This window comes from Dermochelys coriacea, chromosome 27 (genome assembly GCF_009764565.3).
Source record: "Dermochelys coriacea isolate rDerCor1 chromosome 27, rDerCor1.pri.v4, whole genome shotgun sequence".
Classification (NCBI taxonomy): domain Eukaryota; kingdom Metazoa; phylum Chordata; order Testudines; family Dermochelyidae; genus Dermochelys; species Dermochelys coriacea.
This window is the reverse complement of record NC_050094.1, coordinates 14,645,542-14,663,246: the sequence shown is the minus strand read 5'-3', so window position 1 is coordinate 14,663,246 and position 17,705 is coordinate 14,645,542. Positions and strand designations below refer to the sequence as shown.

General features: G+C 63.4%; 1 protein-coding gene across 1 annotated transcript; it reads left to right on the top strand.

Annotated features, from left to right (window-relative positions):
• The first annotated feature begins 1,631 nt into the window (after positions 1 to 1,631).
• On the top strand, positions 1,632 to 16,521 carry KAT2A (lysine acetyltransferase 2A). The gene is given in 19 exon segments (XM_038385776.2): positions 1,632 to 1,677; positions 1,680 to 1,852; positions 3,210 to 3,333; positions 3,558 to 3,703; positions 5,430 to 5,519; positions 6,494 to 6,675; positions 7,402 to 7,593; positions 7,888 to 7,994; positions 8,202 to 8,315; positions 9,199 to 9,335; positions 9,618 to 9,826; positions 10,322 to 10,448; positions 11,116 to 11,226; positions 11,340 to 11,483; positions 12,001 to 12,115; positions 12,746 to 12,782; positions 13,353 to 13,416; positions 13,848 to 13,932; positions 14,418 to 16,521. Coding segments are annotated over 19 exon segments (2,397 nt in total). The 3' UTR covers positions 14,612 to 16,521.
• The last annotated feature ends 1,184 nt before the right edge of the window (positions 16,522 to 17,705 follow it).

Genomic DNA, 17,705 nt, shown 5'->3' with positions numbered 1-17,705 from the left:
CAGGGCCCTGTACAGTTTCAGGCTGGGAAATATTTGAGCATGCGGTAAAAGTGTAACAAATCGAATTTGGGAAGGGGGACTAAAAAGAGGTGTTTCCCTAATATCCAGCCGGGGGGGGGGGGGCAACCTGTGGTTCTGGAGCCACATACGGCTCTTCAGAAGTTACTATGCGACTCCTTGTCTAGGCACCGACTCCGGGGCTGGAGCTACAGGCACCAACTTTCCAATGTGCCAGGGGGGTGCTCACTGCTGAACCCCTGGCTGTGCCACAGACCCTGCCCCCACTCCACCCCTTCCCGCCCCCTCCCATGAGCCTGCCATGGCCTCGCTCCTCCCCTCCCCCCCCCAGAGCCTCCTGCACACTAGGAAACAGCTGATCAGGAGGTGCTGGAAGGGAAGGAGGGGGCGGGGCTGCCGGGGGGCGGGATGTGCTGGGAGTGGGGTTTGGGGAGTGGATGGGGGGGCTGCTGACCTGTATTACTGGGGCTCTTTGGCAATGTGCGTTGGTAAATTCTGGCTCCTTCTCAGGCTCAGGTTGGCCACCCCGGTCTAACCGATGAACCAAGGAGGTGGTGGAATCCGTCTCATTGTCTAATCTGGTCTTAAACCTCCCCAACACCTCTCAGGGATGGTCTCACTTTATTTGGTCCTGCCTCGGTGTTGGGGGCTGGGCTGGATGACCTCTTGAGACCATTCTGATCCTCCCATTTCTGAGCCTGCCTGGGGGCTGGGGATGGATACAAGACTAGAAAAGTGCTCTGCAGGTGAATGGCTTTTTAAGGTAACTGGGGCAGAGAGAGGTTTTGTACGGGGCGAGTTCTGGCACCCACCCCAACAATGATCCTTTGACAGAAAGACCCTTTCCCAGTGCCTCGGGGCTGGCCCCAGTTATTCACCAGGTTATTGACTCTCGCTGGTTTATCAGGCCTTGCACGAACCCGGGTGTTTCCCCGCCAGGCCCAGCGCCTGCGGGACGGACGCCCCATGGGATCTCAGCTGTCGGCCAGCCTTCTCTTTCTTGCCCATCTGGTTCCCAAGGAAAGCTGGACCCGGGCACCCTAAAGCTGCTCAGGATGGAGGCCCCAGAGAAGACCTGCACTCCTTCCCCAGCCCCTTGGGGATCCTGCCTGCGGGCGTGTGCACCTTTGGGTGGGGGGTGGCTGCACCCTGGGAGGTGGGGCTGGCCTTCGGGCCATGCCATGCTGCTCTGGGCCGAGTCCTGGCGGGGGGCAGGGACGGCCGTGAGGCAGGGCTGGAAGTGAGGGCTCCCTAGACCTGCTGGGAAGTCAGCACCCCACATGGTGAGAGCCCCCTTTTCCTGCATGCATTGAGGGGGTTATTCCACTTGTGGGGATCACATGAAAATGAGGGGGGATTTACCCTGCAGTGTGGGGGGAGGGGAGATGCCCCGTGGAGGGGGTTATTTACCCCACACTTGGGGTGCTGTGTGTGGGGGGGAGGGGTGGTATTTGCTCCCCCCCGCGGGCCGGCCCGCCCCGCATGAATGGTCTCTGGCTGGCTCCGCCCCGCGCAGGCTAAGCCCCGCCCCCGGCTCGGGAACTACATCTCCCAGCAGCCCCCGGCCCCGCGCAGGCGCAGTGCCGGCCTGGCGCGCACGCCGCGGTCCCGGCATGGCGGAGCCGGAGGCCTCGCAGCCCGGCCGGACCCCGCCGCCCCCCCGGCCGCGCCCGGCCCCGGCCCGGCCCCGGGCCCCGGCCCCGCCGCCGGCTCCAGCGACCCGGCCCGGCCCGGGCTGAGCCAGCAGCAGCGCGCGAGTCAGCGCAAGGCCCAGGTGCGGGGCTTCCCGCGGGCCAAGAAGCTGGAGAAGCTGGGGGTGTTCTCGGCCTGCAAGGTGCGGGGGGGCCCGGGGGGGCCCGGGGGGGTGTTCTCGGCCTGCAAGGTGCGGGGGGGCCCGGGGGGCTGTTCTCGGCCTGCAAGGTGCGGGGGGGCCCGGGGGGGCCCGGGGGGGTGTTCTCGGCCTGCAAGGTGCGGGGGGTCCCGGGGGGGCCCGGGGGGGTGTTCTCGGCCTGCAAGGTGCGGGGGGGCCCGGGGGGCTGTTCTCGGCCTGCAAGGTGCGGGGGGGCCCGGGGGGGCCCGGGGGGGGGGTCTCGGCCTGCAAGGTGCGGGGGGGCCCGGGGGGTGTTCTCGGCCTGCAAGGTGCGGGGGGGCCCGGGGGGGCCCGGGGGGCTGTTCTCGGCCTGCAAGGTGCGGGGGGGCCCGGGGGGGTGTTCTCGGCCTGCAAGGTGCGGGGGGGCCCGGGGGGGCCCGGGGGGCTGTTCTCGGCCTGCAAGGTGCGGGGGGGCCCGGGGGGGTGTTCTCGGCCTGCAAGGTGCGGGGGGGCCCGGGGGGGCCCGGGGGGCTGTTCTCGGCCTGCAAGGTGCGGGGGGGCCCGGGGGGCTGTTCTCGGCCTGCAAGGTGCGGGGGGGCCCGGGGGGCTGTTCTCGGCCTGCAAGGTGCGGGGGGGCCCGGGGGGGTGTTCTCGGCCTGCAAGGTGCGGGGGGGGGCCCGGGGGGGTGTTCTCGGCCTGCAAGGTGCGGGGGGGGGCCCGGGGGGCTGTTCTCGGCCTGCAAGGTGCGGGGGGGGGCCCGGGGGGCTGTTCTCGGCCTGCAAGGTGCGGGGGGGGCCCGGGGGGCTGTTCTCGGCCTGCAAGGTGCGGGGGGGGCCCGGGGGGCTGTTCTCGGCCTGCAAGGTGCGGGGGGGCCCGGGGGGCTGTTCTCGGCCTGCAAGGTATGTGGGAGTGGGGGGGGCCAGGCATGGGGAACTGTTTCGTGGTGGGGGGGGAGAAGCTGGGGGAGTTGCCCGGCGCTGAGGCAGAGCTGCGGGAGCTGGGAGCAGAGGGGGATGTGGCCAGTCGGGGTCTCATTGCCCAGTGGGGTGGGGGGGAATTGGGAGCTGCTTTTTCCAGCCTTCAGCAGCGACATCATCCCCTCCCCGCCCCGACCCCCCATGGCCGCAGGTCCCGTCTGGGGTTTCTTGTGCACCCGCTGTCTCCAGTCCTGAGGAGCTGAGTGATCCCAGCCTGTCCCCTTGGGCCGGCAGGGTGCAAGGGACCCCCCCACACACCCTGTGCAGTGGGGTGCTGCCTGTGGCACCTTCCCTGGCTGTTCCACCCCCTGGGGTCACACAGAATTGGGAAGGGAAAGGGCAGGACCTGCCCTTGGGGTGAGGTCCTGGCCCCCACACCGATCGCCTGTCTGTCCCTGGCTTAGGCCAACGATGCCTGCAAGTGCAACGGCTGGAAGAACCCCAACCCGCCCACTGCCCCCCGCATGGACCTGCAGCAGCCCGTGACCAACCTGAGTGAGCTGTGCCGTAGCTGTGGACATGCCCTAGGTAAGGCCTTCTGGGGTCTGCCCCTGGCACGGGGACCCAGGGCGGGGCACGGGCTGGGAGCGCGCCGGGCTCTGCTCTGGTGGGACCGTCAGAACGGGTCGGGGCTGCATTTAGTGCTGCGCATGCCTTTGAGGCCCCCTGGCAATGCTGGGCGATGCCCTGTGGCCGGTGCCAGGGTGTCACCACCTAAGCCTGTCTGTTTTCTTCGCTGCTCCCCTGTCCAGCTGACCATGTGTCCCACCTGGAGAACGTCTCGGAAGAGGAGATCAACCGGCTGCTGGGGATGGTGGTGGACGTGGAAAATCTCTTTATGTCAGTCCACAAAGAGGAGGACACAGACACCAAGCAAGTGTACTTCTACCTGTTCAAGGTACGGTGCGGGAGCAGCGGCTTAGCTCTGCCTTTGAGCTGCAAGCCAGGCCTCCAGGACAGCAGCTGAGCCGATGCCTTAATGTCCTGGCACGGTCGAGTTGGGGGCCCCGGAGGGCAGCAATTCTGACCCTGCCGTGCTGGGACCCTGCTCTTGTATCGCAGGATGGGCTGGCTGTTCCTGCCCACCTGACACTGGTTCCACCTCAGTGTAGCCACTGCAAAGGCTTCCTGTTTCCAGCCTAAAATCTGGCACATCTCTGCTTGCCTCTGGTCTGGTCGCTGTTCTGTGCAGTTACTCCCAGGGCCCGCTTGGTTGAAGTCAGCTCTGAGGCGGGGATTCCGCTTTGTCCCTTGGGCGCCCCAATTCGTTCCTGCCCCATGCCCAGAAGCGTTCACAATCCTTCTCAGCGATAGTATCACCAGGCCATCCTCAAGGCAGGCGTCCTCTTGGCCTCAGGGCTACGTCTTTCTGGAGGGAGTGCTCGTTCTTCCGCCTTTGATAAATGGGATCAGGGTAGCTGGAGAGTTTGTTCCCTTCCTGGGGAAACGGTCTGCACATGTTATCCACTGACAATGCATCTGATTTGTGTAGGACCTAAAGTAACTATCCCGTTTGTATACATCCTGCCTGGCAAGGGATGGAACTCCGAATTCCTGACACCTCCATTGCTATGTGTCCTGGTGGGCTCAGAAGCCCCCGGTGCCCCTGTTCTTGAGCGAGGAATGCTAGTTCATTGTCGTATGAGACTGAAAGAGCCACTCCTCTCGTAACCTGCGTCTTGCCTAAAATTTCTGGAGTCACAGCTGACCTCTGCTCCTTTATCGATGCTGTGAACTGTTCACCAGGCCGAGGTGTGGCTGGCGGGACGTGGGAAGGAGCAGCGGACGGATTACATGAGAAGTGGGGGAGAGTCTGTGCGTGGTCTCCGTTAGGCCTGGGAATAACGAGCCCATGTAGGGATCTAAGTCCAGTGAGCTGCTGATTTATTATGGTGATTCTCAACCAGGGGTACGTACTCCAAGAGTACGCAGAGATCTTCGTACCAGGGGGTCCGTCAACTTACTTAGATATTTGCCTAGTTTTGCAACAGCCTAGACAAAAAGCACTAGCGAAGTCAGTACAAAGTAACACGTCATACAGTGATTTGTTTATACTGCTCTAGATACTGTATGCTAAAATGTAAGCACAATATTTATATTCCAGGTGCTTTATTTTATAATTATATGGTAGAAATGAGAAAATAAGCCATTGTTTGGTAGGAGTGCCCTGTGATGCTTTTGTGGTTTTATGTCTGATTTTGTAAGCAAGTAGTTTTTAAGTGAGATGGAACTTGGGGTACACCAGCCTCCTGAAAGGGGTTCCATTGTCTGGAAAGGCTGAGCGCCAGCGATTTATTATATGTCTGGCAACCCACTTCAGGCAACGCAACTGCAAGACTGGCTTAGAAGCAGACGTTTTGCTGGAAACCAGATGTTGTCCTGCCACCCCCCGTCCCGAGCTGAACCCCCTGGGAGAATACACTTCGAGGGAAGGAGTGGACAGATTCCCAAGTGGTGTAAATCAACACAGCCCATTAAAGGCACCAGCGTGGCACCATTTAAGCCAGCTGGGGATCTGGCCGGCTGCTCCTGGCCTGTCTTGTAATGGTCACAGCTTTCTGTGGCTGCTGTATGCCTCACCTCTTTCCGGTCTCTGGTGTGTGATGTCCCCCTTGCCTCCCCAGCTGCTGAGGAAATGCATCCTGCAGATGAGCCGTCCTGTTGTAGAAGGGTCCCTTGGCAGCCCCCCCTTTGAGAAGCCGAATATTGAGCAGGTAACGCCAGCACTCCATAGCGACCGTCCATTGTCACAGTGACCACAAAGCCCGGTGCACCCTCTGCTGTAACATGCAGCTCTCCCTGAGCTAACGTGTCCGCCTGGACGCCCCCGGCGGGGGGAGAGATGCTGGCGTCTTCCAATGACCCTCTCTCAAACCTGATCTTACGGCTTTTAGCTTCCTGGCGTCTCTTCCCCCTGCCCCAATAATCCTTGTATAACTGGGAGACGTTCCCTGCAACTGGCTGACTTGTTATCCGCTCAGGGTCTGACACGGACATGTCACTGTACGTCTGGGTGCCTTAGTAGCAAACCAAGCTGCGTGTTAGCGCTGGTCCGAGGAAATCCATCCCCGTGGGCCAGTGCTGGGCGCGTTTGTTTCTTGTGGAGGTGACTGGTCTCTCGCCCTGATCCTGGAAGTGGTAGATCTTCGTAAGTCAGAGGGCAAGGGTGGGGAGGGCTCTGGTGGAGCTTGAGGGACAGGGCAGGAATTGCCAGGCGGCGTCTGATCAGGCTCCGTCTTGCCCAGTATCGTGTCTCCAGGCTTTGGCCAGTGCATCTCCGAGCCACAACACTTGGCTCCTCTGGTCTGTACCCTCATGCGCCCCCAATATTCTGGTCTGGGCTCCCTGCTGCTGCCCCTTGGTCCCAGCCCTGAGTTTCTCCGATAGAAGCTGCCAGCTTTAGCAAACCGGTCAGTGAGGATCTTGTAGTGTTGATAAATTACCTGGGAATTCTTGGGGAATCCACCCATACTCATCCCACTACACCTGATCCATAACTGTACCCGGGTCTCGGCTACTCCATTCCACACCTCCTGCAGCTCCTCGGCTGCGTTAACCTCGTCCTCCCCCCAGCCCTGGGTTCATTGCGCAGAGCCAGCTCTGTGTCAGCTGCTGTGCGGCAAAGCCCACCGCAGCTGGGGCCTGCCTTCGCCTCCCCTGACACTCTGTGGGTACTGTGCCCCCACAGGGAGTCTTCAACTTCGTCCAGTACAAGTTCAGCCACCTGCCCCCCAAGGAGCGTCAGACCATGTACGAGCTCTCCAAGATGTTTCTGCTCTGCCTCAACTACTGGAAGCTGGAGACGCCCTCACAGTTCCGGCAGCGCTCGCAGAACGACGACGTGGCTACCTACAAAGTCAACTACACCCGGTGAGCGCTGGGGAGAGGCGCCGGTGGAGACCCCGTCCCAGCTCGGTGCTCCCTGACGGTTCATCGCCTGCTTTGCTAACAGGGCTTTGGCTTGTGCCCAGCCCCCAAGTCTGGGGGAGTCCTGCCTGCGGCTCCCCTCATTTCACATCCCCTTTGACGGGATGTGGACTTGCCCTCCTCTCCTGAGCTGCCACGCGCTCTCTGGTCCTGATCTCTCCCACCGCGCTTCCCACTGTATTCACAGACCTGGAGATCCTGAGCCTGCCGCTCTTAAGCGTGCACAGCACCTGCTACATCCCCGGAGTGCCGCCAGCAACTGCCTCTGCCCCCCGGCAGCTCAGCATGGTGCCCCCTGACATGTGCTGACTGCACATGCCTGTGCCACTGAAGGGCCTGCAGCTCCGCTGGGCAGCTTGTCAATGGGCTAATGCATTTTGCAGCTTGCATCTGGGCCGGGTCGGCGGGTGGGGTTGTGGGTCCTCATGATGGTTCAGAGCCAGGAAGCCAGCGTGCTGTGCCCCTGGCTGGCTTGGAGAGACAGCGTCTCTGTGTGCCCCACGCTCTGCTGGGAAATGTCCCCTATCTTGACTATCCCATTGCCCCTCCGTTCTCGATAAGATGCAGCTGCTGCGATTTGCATCCCAGCCCGTGGCTGCGACCCCAGTCAGAACGCCCAGCGTCCAGGAGTGGGCAGGTCCCTGGGAGTTGCCCCCTTTCTCCCCCCAGCTGGCTGTGTTACTGCCACGTGCCCCAGAGCTGCGACAGCCTCCCCCGCTATGAGACCACCCACGTCTTCGGGCGCAGCCTGCTCAAGTCCATTTTCACCGTCACCCGTCGGCAGCTGCTGGAGAAGTTCCGGGTGGAGAAGGACAAGCTGGTGCCGGAGAAGCGGACGCTCATCCTCACCCATTTCCCCAAGTAGGTGGGCTGGCTCCCTGGGAGTGGGGGCTGGCAGGGGTTAGCTGAGCTCTCACTGGCCCTGGCGAACCCAGAGGTGGCTGTGATGGGTGAGTCACGTTTGGTCTCTGCGTACCTGGTCCCTAGGCCCAGCTCGCTGAGTGAGGCTCCTCCCCATGGGGTACCTGCCCCGTTAATCTGGGTGGCCACATGTGGCGCCCCCCCCCAAGCTGCTCACAGTTGGCAGCTCTGATGTGGCCGTGCCACTAGCCTGCCAGCTGCTGGCTAACATGCCCTGTTGCCCGCCCTGCCCAGGTTTCTGTCCATGCTGGAAGAGGAGATCTATGGGGAGAACTCACCTATCTGGGAATCTGACTTCACTATGCCGGCCACGGAAGGCGCCCAGCTGGTCCCGCGCCCAGGTACTTTGCTGGGGAGATGGCTGGGAGCGATTGAGCTCATGCCATGCCGGCTCCGTTGCAAGCCCGTGCTTTCCTCGGCCTGGTGGCGTGGGCCGCGGAGGGCCAGTGCAAACGCCTCCTGTCCGGGGCCACGTGGGCACCGACCCTGGGGCGGGGGGCTGTGGGCCAGTGGGTTCGGCGCGTGAAAGGCTCCGTTCTCGTTCCCAGCAGCCGTCAGCACCGTTGCCGTGCCCAGCACCCCGATGTTCAGCAAGAAGCTCAGCAGCAGCAGCTCCTTGTCCTCCATGAGCCTGGACTCCAGCACAGCAGAGCCCGTGCCAGGTAACGCCGGCTCCAGCCCTGCACTGTCCCCCCAGTGGGTGCGGGGAGGGGCTGAGACGGCCCCAGGACTCTGCCCAGTGGCACAAGCCTTTATGGCCGCAGCGCCTCTGGGACTGTATGCGCCCCATGCCGGGGGCTCGTGGACACAGCGCCCTGGGAGGGGTCAGCCTCCGGCCAGCGCTACCTACCCTGGAGTGAAAGGGGCAAAGTGCTGCCAGACCAGAGTGGTCCGCAGTTAACCCTTGAGAGTCCATGGGGCTGCTTAGGTCTCAGTGTGGGCTGGGGGAGGGATCTCAGGTTCCAGGGGGTGGAAGGGTCTATGGAGACGGCAGGGTTGGGGGGGGGGCTGCCCTCATAATGCATGTGGATGGTGGATGCCCAAGCAGATTGTCGTCAGCCAGCTCAGGAACAGCCTGCGCCCGCCGTTCCCTGTAGCCCTGGCGCCCGTCAGCCACGAGCCGTTCAGCTCAAAGGTGGGGGAATGAAAGAACAGTCTTTAGACCCCTCGTCTGCCCCCCGCCCCCTGAGCACACATTGCCTGGGATGCGCCGTGCCCAATTCCCTGGCAGGCAGTGCCACCCAGGAAGCCATGGAGCACCTGGTCGGCCTGGCCTGGCCCTGTAGGTGGCCGAGAGGGGAAGCCCCCTGCGGGGTGACGGCAAGGCCTCCCAGCCATGCTCGCCCCCAGCAGCACCGGTTCCCGTGGGCCCCAGCCCTGCCGAGGCCTGGCTGGTGCTGCAGGGTCCGAGTGCGCCGGCTGCCGTCTCCCTTGTGCTGTGGCTCGACGGGAGGTGGTGTCCTGAGCCACGTGGGGTGGGAGATGCAGGGAAGCGAGTGGCCCGTGGCCTGGCCCCGGCGTGACCGTCCTCTGCTGCCCGAGCAGGCGAGAAGCGGAAGCTGCCCGAGAGCCTGACGCTGGAGGACGCCAAGCGGATCCGGGTCATGGGTGACATCCCCATGGAGCTGGTCAACGAGGTGATGCTGACCATCACGGACCCGGCCGCCATGCTGGGCCCGGAGGTACGGGGTAGGGAGCAGGGCAGAGAGCTGCGTTAGTGGGGCCAGGACTGCTGGCGACGGAAGGAGCTGCCAGCCCTTCGGAGCAGCTGTGCCAGACCTTGGCTGGCGCCTGCTCTGACCCAGTGCCGGGGCCTGGCGGGACTCTGTTGTGGGGGAGAGGGGAGGGCTTGCCCTGGGCAGCTTATTCCCCTAGGCTGGCTCCTGGCTGGGCATCAGTGGGCCGGGCAGGGGGTTGGGTAACTGGGCAGGGCTTTGTCCCTTACCCCCCACTCCACCCCCCAGACCAGCCTGCTGTCGGCCAATGCGGCACGGGACGAGACGGCGCGGCTAGAGGAGAGACGCGGCATCATCGAGTTCCACGTCATCGGCAACGCGCTCTCGCAGAAATCCAACAAGCGGATCCTGATGTGGCTGGTGGGGCTGCAGAATGTCTTCTCCCACCAGCTGCCCCGCATGCCCAAGGAGTACATCACCCGCCTCGTCTTCGACCCGTACGTGTGGCGGGGGGGGGGGGGGGCCTCTGGAGAGTCAGGCGTGGGCTCCGGGGGCGGGGGGGGCCTGCTCTGGAGAGCCGGGGGCGGGAGTGGAGGGCCTGCCCTGGAGAGCTGGGTGGGGGCGGGGGGGGTCTGCTCTGGAGAGCCCCGGGGTGGGGGGGGAGGGGGCCCTACTCTGGAGAGCCGGGCTGGGGGGCCCTGCTCTGTATAGCCCCGGTTCAGTCCTGTGTCCTGGCTGCTCTAGAGGCCCAAGCCCAGCGTGACCCCAGCAGCTGTGGGGTGGGGGAACGGTCTGGACCCCCAAGCCAGGCTGACATTGCGCCCCAGATTCCTCCCCAGTCCTGTAATATTAACTCAAACGGGGCCATTGCTGCCTGAGCGGCAAACTCCTCCCCCACCCCTACTGCTGCTGCAGCGACTCGTGGGGGGCAGGATAGTGCATTGAGGCTGCCCCCCACCCTCCTGTAACTCTGGCTGTGCCTTCCCCGGCAGCAAACACAAGACCTTGGCTCTGATCAAGGACGGTCGGGTGATCGGGGGCATCTGCTTCCGGATGTTCCCCACCCAGGGCTTCACGGAGATAGTCTTCTGTGCTGTCACCTCCAATGAGCAAGTGAAGGTGAAGGCAAAACTGCTCTCACGGGGGGGGGGGTGAATGAGAGAGAGCAGTGGGGAGCTGCAGGTTGGGATTGAGGAGCCCAGGGCAGGGATAGCAGGGGGCTGTGGGTCGGGAGGGAGGGGCACTGGCAGGGCTGGGGGAGCCCAGGGCAGGGATAGCGGGGGGCTGTGAGTTGGGAGGGAGGGGCTCTGGAAGGGCTTGGGGGGGCAGGGCTGGGATAGCAGGGGCTGCGGGTCGGGAGTGAGGGGCATCGGCAGGGCTTGCGGGAGCCCAGGGCAGGGATAACAGGGGCCAGCAGGTTGGGATTGGGGGGTGCTGCAGAAGGGTTTGGGTGGGGAGCCCAGGAGTAAATAGCAGGGGGGAGGCTGCAAGCCATGGCTCTGAGGCTAGCTGCGAGGGAGGCAGGAGCTGATGCTTTGCCCTGGCCGTGGTGAGCGCAGCCTTGTGGACAGCGGGATGTGCCCTGAGGCTGGGCCGGGGACCATGTTTAATGCTGGCTGTTCCTGCGGCCGAGCAATTGTTCTGCTGGGGTCTGTTCCCCAAACACGTCCCGGGGCAGGGCCAGCCTGGGGCATCTCCCCACAAGCCCTCTCGGAGACGCTGAGACCCGCCTGCCCTGGTGCCCCGGGGTCTCTGCCTGATGGGCGTCTGTCTGTCTGCCTGCCAGGGGTACGGGACGCACCTGATGAACCACCTGAAGGAGTATCACATCAAGCACAACATCCTCTACTTCCTGACCTACGCCGACGAGTACGCCATCGGCTACTTCAAGAAGCAGGTCCGGGCCCCTGGTGCCGCCGGCCCTCGCCCACCTGGGGGAGTGTCCTAATCTCTCTTCCCCCCCTCCCCCAGTGTCACTCGCTCTCTCTCACAACCCCCCTTCCTTTCCAGGGCTTCTCCAAGGACATCAAAGTGCCCAAGGGCCGCTATCTGGGCTACATCAAGGACTATGAAGGGGCGACGCTGATGGAGTGTGAGCTCAACCCCCGTATTCCCTACACCGAGCTCTCGCACATCATCAAGAAGCAGAAGGAGGTATCTCCTGGGTGGGGGGCAGGGGACCTGGCTCCTTGACCCCGCCATGCCCAAAACACCTTGAATGCTCTTGACGCTAGTGCAGCGAAAGGGCAGGGCTGCTGGCCCAGGAGGCCGCTGTCCCACGAGCGCCCCTCTCGGGCAGTGTCTCCATGGCCCACGCGGCTCCCAGCAGGGCTTTGCCATGTGTGTGCTAGTCACAGGCCAGTTCCTCCAGGCCAGTGTCTGGCCGTGACGCAGCACCCGTCTCGGGCAGACCCAAACCCGCCACCCGGAGCTGCTGCCTGCCTCCGGCTCGCCCTGGGCAAGCCCCGCTTCCAGCCCTGCTGGCCTGTGCCCTTGGGCACTAGGCAGCCTTGAGGGAAGTGGCTGCCCCGTCCTGCGGGCACAGCCCTGTGCCCGGCTCACCGCAAAGGCCCGAGGGTGAGGGAGCAGGCCTGGACCAGCCAGACTCTGCCCTCGCCAGGCCTTCCCCCGCTCGCTCCCAGCTGACAGGCCTCCGCCTCTCCCACTGCAGATCATCAAGAAGCTGATCGAGAGGAAGCAGGCGCAGATCCGCAAGGTCTACCCAGGCCTGACCTGCTTCAAGGAGGGCGTGCGGCAAATCCCTGTCGAGAGCATCCCTGGAATCCGTAAGTTCGGGCCACAAACCTCTGCAGCCCTGGCTTTGCCTTCTCTGGCAGCAGGGAAGGGCTCTGACGGCTACCCCCGGCCACGGCTGTAGCTACCCACCTAGCGCCTGTGCTCGCAGCACCTGTAGGCACAGCCGGTGTCACCTTGCAAATGGTCTCAGGTGTGGGCAGTGCTGCTGCCACCTTGTGGCCAGGCTGTGCCACTGCACGGTCCTCTCTGCAGTGTGCCGCATCCGAATGGCCCCTGTACTGGGGGGCAAGGCTGGGCAGTGGCTGGCTCCTTCCTCAATACAGTAACGAAAACAGGAGCATCAGGAAAGAGCAGAGGGGTTGAATGGCTCTGCAGCCGGCTGCCTGGCAGTGGCTCTGATCTGTGCACTTGGACAGGAGCACAGCTGGCATCCCAGCCTCGGCTCTGCAGGACTGTACAGCTCCCGGCATGTCTCGGTGGAGCAATGCATTCCAGGGGCAGCGGAGGGGTGGTCGTGCCCCTCACAGCCAGGTTTTGGAGGGCTGGGTCAGGCAGTTTTGGGGGTCACGGAGGCAGAGTGCTACCCAGGGACAGTGCTTGGGGAGGGGATTGGAACGCGGTCGATGGCGTGTGAGCGAACGCCTCTTCCTGCCTTCCAGGAGACACGGGATGGCGGCCACTGGGGAAGGAGAAAGGGTAAGTGCTGTTCCCAGCCCCGCGTCTGTCACCACTGGCCTGGGGACCTCACCAGGGGTACTGAGTGGGGGGGAGCAGCGGTGCCGGTGTGATATCTTACCCCTGTCAGCAGCCCGGGCCAAAAGAGGCGATTGCCGGAGGGCCCTGGTGCTGTCTCCCTGGCCTGGCAGACAATGCTGGGATGGCACATTGCTGCAATCCTTTCTCACCAGCCCAGCAGGGGACCCCAGGCTGTCAGATCTCGGGGCAGCAGCAGCATCTTTGGGGTGTCTGGGCCGTAGCTGTGTGGGAGCAGCCGTGACACACGTGGTATGAGTCTGGTCACGTTGCCTCAGGGATCCCTTGTGGCTCAAGTCCCTGGCAGGCTGCTCCCCTCTGCACAGAGGCAGCGTGTCCTGCTGCAGCAGAGTGCCCTAAAGCAGGCTGCCCAGGAGGGAGGCCACAAGTCTCCCCCTAGTGGGAGGGCCAGGGGCTCGCCGGGCCAGGAGAGCTTGGTGCCCACTCACCTGCAGGTGCTGGGAGGGGACAAACGCGGTAGATGCTGACCTCATCTGACTTCTCTTCCTGCAGGAAGGAGCTCAAGGACCCAGACCAGCTGTACAACACCCTGAAAAACCTCCTGGCCCAAATCAAGGTGACGGCACGTGGGGGGCATCTCCCCTGGGGTCTCGCTCTGGGCACCGAGAGATGCTGGAGGCAAAGACTTTGTTGGGTATCGAGAGCTTCCATGGGTCCATTAGAGCCTCAATGCCTGGGCACCTGCCAGTTGCCAACTGAGGGCTCCGGGCGGGTTCTCCCCGCACCATGGGGTTTCTGGCACCTTCCCTTGCCACAGCTGGGGCCAGCAGCCGGGGGAGAGGCGCCTGGGCTGATTCTGATCCATGGTCCCGGAGTCCAGGGCATCTCGCTCTGTCTGAGCTCCCCATGCTCAGGGTGGGGGTCGGGAGCCAGGCACCTCCCAGGCCTGATTCTGGAAGGGGACGGTAGCGGGCTGGTTGTGCAGCGGGAGGGGTGTTCAATCTGTCCCCCATACGTGAGGCTCTGACTGCCCCTCGCCCTCCACAGACCCACCCCAGCGCCTGGCCCTTCATGGAGCCTGTGAAGAAGTCAGAGGCCCCTGACTACTACGAGATCATTCGCTTCCCCATTGGTAGGTGGCCGATCTGCCCAAGGCCTACGCTGCACCAGGAGCGCCGCACGCCGTGCGGGGTGGGGCGAGGCGAGCATGAGCTGCGTGGGGTATACAGTGGCAGTGGGGAGCAGGACTCCTGGGTCCTCTTTCACCTCTGGTAGTGAAGTGAAATCTAGTGGCTGGAGTGAGGCTGGGTTCTGCCCTTTCCTGTGGCAGGGGTACGTGAGGTTCTAGTGGCCAAGGTGGAGGTGGGGAGCCCTGACTCCTGGATTCTGTTCCTGGCTCTGTCATTGATTCACTGCGTCGCCGTTTCCCCTCTGTGGGGCTGAGGGTGCTGGGATCTGATGAGAGGGAAGCGCGGTGGGAGTAACCCAGCCAGCCACACGGTGATCGCTGCCCCTGTTTCCCCTCTGTGGGGCGAGGGTGCTGGGATCTGATGGGGGGGGGGGAAGCACGGGGGGGTGTAACTCAGCCAGCCGCACGCTGACCGCTGCCCCCCGCAGACCTAAAGACCATGACTGAGCGCCTGAAGAATCGCTATTACATCACCAAGAAGCTCTTCATTGCTGACCTGCAGCGCATCATCACCAACTGCCGGGAGTATAACCCCCCCGACAGCGACTACTGCAAGTGCGCCAACACCCTCGAGAAGTTCTTCTACTTCAAGCTCAAGGAGGCCGGGCTCATAGACAAGTAGGGACTTGGGGGGCCCCTGGCCCTTCAGCGTCTCCTCCTGGCCTCACCCTTCCCTTGTGCCCGGAGCTCCTGGTTGGGACATCGCTTCCTGTGTAACTCTCCCAGGAGGGTCTCCTGGGCTTCTCTGAGCCTGGCTCAGGTGGGGCAAGCCACGGGGCACGCATAGCTGCTGAACGGCCAGAGTATGGGGCCAGCTCCCCTCCTGCTGCTGGGGGACGCCCCTGGGACTCTGGCTTCTCTGTTAGCACTTGCTGGCTCACCACTGGCATCTCCCCTTGGTGCCAGGGCTGCGTTAGTCACCAGGCCAGGAGCGGCCCAGGGCCCCTCTGCACCAGTCCAGGCGGCACTTGGCATGTGGGTGTCACCGCACAAAGTTGGAGCCTCACCCTGGAGGCAGGAGCCACGGGGTGCTCTTGGCTCTGCAGTGGATTCAGCTGGGGCATGGACCTGCTGGCCTTGAAATTCCAGCAGGGAAGCACTGGCTCCAGTGCTGGGCAGCCCCACCCTGGGCGAGCCGCACCCTGTGTTTCCACCCTGGGGGTGCCCCAAGCCCCTGCCCTACGCATATGGTATGTCTTTGCTTTATGTGGCCAAGGCCCTGCCCCCACTCTCCTCCCCCCCCCCCCATCTCCCATACCAACACTGCTCCTGCCACAGCCTGGTGTGTTCCCTTGGGCTCCTGTTCCCGCCCGCCCCTTTGCTCCCCGTGGAGCATCCCTCCCTGCCACTCACTGCATGAATGTAAAATGGGGGTTGACGTTCTCCTCCCCGCCTGGCCAGAGGGCTGTGGGGACAGGAGATGCCCCACTCTGGCCTTGCCTGGGTTCAGGGTCTCGGCTGCAGGCTGTGTGAGGTGGTCCGAGGGCTCTGCATCAGCTCTCAGCCATTCCTCCCCCAGCAGCTCGGCCTGTGGCCGATGTTCTGTCCTCTCCTGCTCCCTGTCCTGCCCCTGGCGCTGCACGCTCCCCTGGGGCTGGGCCCTTGCCTGTGAGTCCTGCCCCAGCCCTGCTTCCCTGGGGTGAGCCATTCAGCTAGCGTGTTAGCCCCTGCTGCGGGCCGTCTGAGCTGCACCAGGTTCTGCCCCCATCTCCCCTGCTCTGTGCTCCAGGGCTTCTCCCGCCTCCAGCTCACTGAGCGCTGCACTCCTGAGCCATAGTCAGGGCTACCTGGGGGAATGCTTCCCACCATGGGGTTGACTCTACATTTCAGTGGCGCTTGGGCTGCAGGCCCTGGGGCAGGGGAGGGTTCTCCAGTGTGGTGCATTCCAAAGGGGTGCAGTGGGGTGACGGCTCAGGGGAAATGGGTTCCAGGCTGGAGCCTTGTTGTGCAGGGGTGAACAGAGTGGTTAGGGCGGTGAGCGGCTAAGCCAGGACCCCTCCCTGCTCCTTCCTCTGCGGCCTGAACGGAGTCCTCTGGGCAAGGGAATTATGGGCCCTGGGTCTGCTTCTCCCTGCCTTGCAGCTGGGTTACTGAGGTGTCCTGCAGCCCCTCAGGGAACAGGAGCCTTCTGCCTCCCCTCCATGGCAGGGGCCCCTGAGTCCTGGCAGAGCGACAGGCCCCCGTGAAGTAAAGAGTTGTTGCCCTCTGGCTCATTGGTCACCTCCCTGTGGTACCAGCCCCTGTTGCTCTCTGGCTCCTGGCGACCTGGCTGAAGTCACTAGTGATGCAGGCAGCGAAGCTTTCTCCCCACCGAGGAACGGCTGGAAGAGCTGCCAGGCTGGGAAAGCATTTTGCTCTCATGTTCCCCCAGACTGGTCACTGTTGCCTTATTCCCCCCGCGCACTGGCCTGTCTCTTGTGCGCTGCCATGGGGCAACTGGTCCTGCTGCCAGGGCCCCTTCCCATCTCCCCATTTCATTTTTATTTTCCTTTATTTTATTTTTTGTAAATAAATGTACGTGGCCCCAGTGAAGCACGTGTCTGTCTCCTGGTGTCCCGGGACCCCCTCAGCAGCAAGGCACTGTGGGTGGGTCACCTCTCCCCAGTCCCCTCCTGACATGAGCATGGGGCTGTTCTGCCCCAGACTGTCGGCTGACAGCCGTTGCCACCACCTCTGCCCAGCTGCAGCAGGAAGCGGCGAGCACCAGCCTGGGAATGAGATGGTCAGACAGCCTGCACCACGATCCCTTCTCGCAGCCCCTGCCAAAGGCACCCCCCCGCCCTGACTCAGCTGGGAGCCCAGGGCAGACAGCAAATCCTCCCACCACGTGCTCTGCGGTGCCCCTGGGCTGAGCTCTGTGTCACTCAGAGTTAATTGTGCACAGTGGGGCCCTGGTTGGGGCAGGTGAGCTGGGACACGGGCCTGGGAGCGTGTGTAACGGTACCACCGGCTGCAGCTGCCCCGGGCTGCACTCAGCGCCTGCTGTGTGGAAGCCAGCGGGGTGAAGGTACACCAGAGCCCTGCCCTGCTCTCCCTGGCACACCTCCCTGCTGCGTAGTGTCACCCGCCAGCTGGAGCTAGAGCCTTGGGCCTCTCTAATAATTGTACCATGAGGCCGGCCCCAGCTGAGCTCGGGGCCCTGTTGTGCCAGGGGCCATGAACCAGCCAGAGTCTCTGCCCCAGAGCTCCCAGTCTTGAGCAGAGCCAGGGGGACGGGACTTGCCTAAGGTCACACGTGAGGGCCAAAGCAGAGCTAGGAATTGAACGCTGTCCAGCGCTCTGCCCGCTGGCCCCTGTGTGTTGTGAGTGGCTAAGTGCAGCAGCATAAGGACAAGGGTGACGGCTGGTGACTGCCCAGAGATCTCTGTGCTGACCGGTGCCGCTAACCAGCAGCCGGGTCAATATGGCTGGGCTGAGGCATCCTTCATTCAGGCTCAGTGGGAGGAGCAATTAAATATCCCAACATCTAGCGATAGCTGGAAACAATAGGAGACCACCACCCATGTCACTGGGCCACAGGCTGGAGTGAAGCAGTGGGATCTGAGAGGTTTCCCCAGGCCTGATTGCAGATGCAGGGGTTAGGGCTGGTTGGTTGCAGCTGTGTGTGAGAGAGAGCAGAATACCGGGAGAACGGTGGGAGAAGCAGTGAAGAGCGTGGCCCTGAGTAGGAGCCAAGACAGCTGCTTGGTGTACAAGACTGGCTGGAGGGCTGGCTG